Here is a 3,465-nt window from a genome sequence, read left to right on the forward strand (position 1 = left end):
CACTGGTTATCATAGGACTACTGCTCATCCTCAGAAAAACACAATGCTAAGTCCACTGTGGACATGATACAAATGAGACCAAATCAAGGCAGAGGCTTGTTTGAAATGTGACCTTCAGTCAATAATAATGACAACTTCAGCTCACATTTTTGAGTGTTTATTGACTTAATGTAAAGCTTTTAAGAACTATTCACCTGCAGACAAATATATTATGATAATGCAAGGAAACTTAATTTAGAATTCAATAACAAACAGGAAGAAAGGAGGGTCACTCATGTAGCACATGCAGTTCAATGGACCGACTTTCATCCCTCCTGAAGGCGTTACTGGCTACACACTTGTAAAACCCAGCATCTTCCCTCATGACTGGGTCTATAGTGAGTCTTCTGCTATCCCCAGACAGTTTTATTCTTTTTGTGAACTTCAGATCCACGTCATTGAACATCCACTTGATGGAGAGAAGGTCTGTGTAGCAGGTCAAAACCACAGCATTTTCATTCTCTGTTGCCCAATACATGCTGGCATGGAGGAAGGGCCCTTTCTTATATTCTGGAAAGAAACAGATAATATGAATCTTTGATATAGGGCTTGAGACATGGAGCCATGCTGTTTCCTCAGAGATCTCCACCACTCACAGTCCCCAGTGAGCTATGAAAATATGACCAGAATGTGATGCTGACTTTTGAAGAAAAAATATATCTAATTTTAGGTGAAATTATGTAAAGTGAAATCTGTACCTCATTTCTGAGCCATATAACCACAGAGTGTAGGGAACTGATTCTCAGAACTTGGAAACGTAGCTCAACCCCCATGTGGAAAACCAGTGGGAGGTGAGTCAGCACACAGGACCACACCCATATAGAAGTTCTCCCATGGGAAATCAGGCCTGCATTATACTTAGGATGCTTTGTGACTTGTGCTTCCTGAAGTCTGTGCTAATTCTCCCAAATATTGAAATCTAACCAGACCTGCTACTCTCATCATTCCCTTACATTTGTAACATTTTTCAACAGATTGAATAGAGGAGTTTGGGTCTTATCAGCCCTTGGGCTCTTTCTTGTCTTAATCTTTATTTGTGCTTTATGATGTACATGGAAGTTGTTTTCTTGTGATCATGTTTGAAAACAGCAAATACTAGGCTTCACACACCTAACAGCTACAACTGATTTAGAAAATAAAAAAGGGGGAAATGTTGGGAGCAGCCTTACCTGGTTTCAGAAGCTATAACACCCCCATTGCTAAGGCTGAGTGAGCGACCTTTGGACTATAAGCCACTAAGGAATCAAATGTTATCTTTCTGCCAGGAGTGCCATTTTTGCTCTTTTTTCTATATCTGGCCCCCAATGCTTGATCAATATTCCAATGATGGATAAAATGCCACAAGGCTGCAATTTGGGAAGGAATCTGAGACCTTAAGAAGTTTGTCTGCACTCTGTGTATCCTACATTAAATGTCAAAACCGGACCTGAAACAAAATGCAGAGTGGAATGGAGGTAGTGTCCAGGGCTGTCAGTCCTGTCTGTGAAGTAGGAGTCGCCTCACTCAACCCACAGGCATCAGAGAGAAAATACTCACCATACACAAAAAGCAGCGCAGATCCTATGTATATTTCTGATTTTGGAAGATGGACTACTACGGTGTACATTCCTGTTTCATTTGTGGTGGCATTTTTCAACAGCAAGGATCCATCATCAGTTATCATCCCTAATCCATGGTCTCCAGGACCACTTAAATATTCACCTAATTGGTCCACCATAAAAAATGCAATTAAATTGTTTGAGTCTGCAATGTCCCCCTTGTACCACACGATGCCTACAACCTCAGGAGGCTTATTGAACATACGCAGAAGCACATCTTTTCCTTTCTCAGTGTAGTTCGACTCAACGCTGATTTTGGCTGAGGTGGGCGGACTCCAGAAGGCTAGGAGTAAAACTAGAAAATTTAAAAAAAAGGATTAATAATTACATCTATGTATTGGGATAGAAAGATGAGGCCCCAAATCCTGAGTAGGTCTCTTTATCTCTCAGCCTTGGTCTGCAGGTGAGTGTCTGTCTTTCATGGTCAAGGTCAACAGCTTGGTCCCCATTACTTCAGCATCTCTGAAGCAGCTATTTGTTCTGTTTCAAATAGTATTCCCCAGGCATTTGTCTTGGTCACCTCCTCACTGTGCATAGACCAATGTTGAAACTCAGGAGCAAGTTTGAAAGTCCCATTTGCTGACCACAGTCTCTAAAATTATCTGCCTTCACTTTCTGGCCTGTCCTGCTGTTTTTTTCATGGCACTTCTGGGTACCTGACTTCAAATCTACACCTCTTCTTGTCCCTCTATCCTCTGTAAAAAAAAATGGGCTTTCTTAGAGCAGGCCTTATCTTATCTTGAACCTTCAGTGACTCCAACAGCCTGGAAATACATGTTGATGAATTAATGAGTGCTGTGCCTCTAGGGATTTATTTGCCCATTTCTGGGGTCTTCAGTAAAGACAATGTTTAGTACCCCTCATTAAATTTTTCTGGAGTTTTCTGACATAAATAATATTTGTCATTACCAGTTTTCATAATTCAATACTCAGTGATGAATAACAAGAAATGAACATCAATCCAGGTTTCCCCGACTCCCACCAGTTCCAGATTATGAGATTTTCCTCTTACTGGGCCCCCTTCCCCATCATACTATGCTCCTTGTCCTTCACCTTCATGTCCAAACAGAAGCCTTCCCTCTTTTCTAAGAGCCCTGGTATTTTTAAGAGTCTCCAGCCAGTCTTTGTGTCAGATTGTTAGCCTACTACCCCAAGAAATTGTCTCCTACTCACCAACCAGCAGGGGCCCTTGCCAGTGGACAAGTCCTCTGTGGGAAGAGACTGACAGGAATCCCATGGTGTATGTTGTCTGTTCTCTGACTGCCTCTTTGAGAAAAGCTTGAGATTCGTTGATGGTTAGAGGCACCTCTGTCCAGAATGGTGCAATGTGCTGTGTGTCCTACCTGTGGGCTGAGCTTTATTCTGGGGCAAGGTTACCAATCTTGTCATGTGGGCTGGGGGCAGGGAGTAAGCACATGACCATCTAACTCACTGCTCATGTTTCTGCTACCCTTTGCCCTTCTAACCAGTACAGTCTTTCTATAATATGGTTACTTTGGAACTCCTGAACACACTCAATACCACACAAACACACATGCAAATACATGCATGCACACACACACACACACACACACACACACTCACACTGTATCAGAAAAAGCTAAAGCTTGGGGATTCTGGGTTTAGGGCTTTCTCCGCAGTTTCCTGTCAGGTATCCAGTGGTCTTTCACAGATCTTTTCTCTCTCTCTCTTCCTCTCTCTCTCTCTCCTTCTCTCACATTTGGTTCTCCCCTTCAGAACAGTAGTTCTTGAGGTAAGTCACAGAAACCTGTCACAAGGAGGTCACTCCTGCTGTGTATTCACTTCACCTCTGAAACATTGTAAACAT

General features: G+C 42.4%; 1 protein-coding gene across 1 annotated transcript; it reads right to left on the bottom strand.

Annotated features, from left to right (window-relative positions):
- Positions 1-268: 268 nt before the first annotated feature.
- LOC128625917 (carcinoembryonic antigen-related cell adhesion molecule 21-like) lies at positions 269-2,874 on the bottom strand. Its single transcript, XM_053655736.1, has 3 exons — positions 2,811-2,874; positions 1,576-1,932; positions 269-549 (listed from the first exon to the last, which is right to left on the bottom strand). Exons 1-3 carry the CDS (start codon positions 2,872-2,874, stop codon positions 269-271), a joined length of 702 nt encoding a protein of 233 aa, XP_053511711.1.
- Positions 2,875-3,465: the final 591 nt, after the last annotated feature.

Source organism: Artibeus jamaicensis, unplaced genomic scaffold, assembly GCF_021234435.1.
Source record: "Artibeus jamaicensis isolate MK-2021 breed Jamaican fruit bat unplaced genomic scaffold, CSHL_Jam_final scaffold_11, whole genome shotgun sequence".
Classification (NCBI taxonomy): Eukaryota; Metazoa; Chordata; class Mammalia; order Chiroptera; family Phyllostomidae; genus Artibeus; species Artibeus jamaicensis.

What these genes read in the sequence shown, in the direction of transcription:
- LOC128625917 (XM_053655736.1), bottom strand. Translation starts at nt 2,874, where the DNA reads ATGGGATTCCTGTCAGTCTCTTCCCACAGAGGACTTGTCCACTGGCAA. An exon ending in GCAAGGGCCCCTGCTGGTTG is followed by an intron (nt 1,933 to 2,810) that starts GTGAGTAGGAGA and finishes TAAATTTTCTAG; the next exon opens with TTTTACTCCTAGCCTTCTGG. An exon ending in TGCGCTGCTTTTTGTGTATG is followed by an intron (nt 550 to 1,575) that starts GTGAGTATTTTC and finishes GTTTCTTTCCAG; the next exon opens with AATATAAGAAAGGGCCCTTC.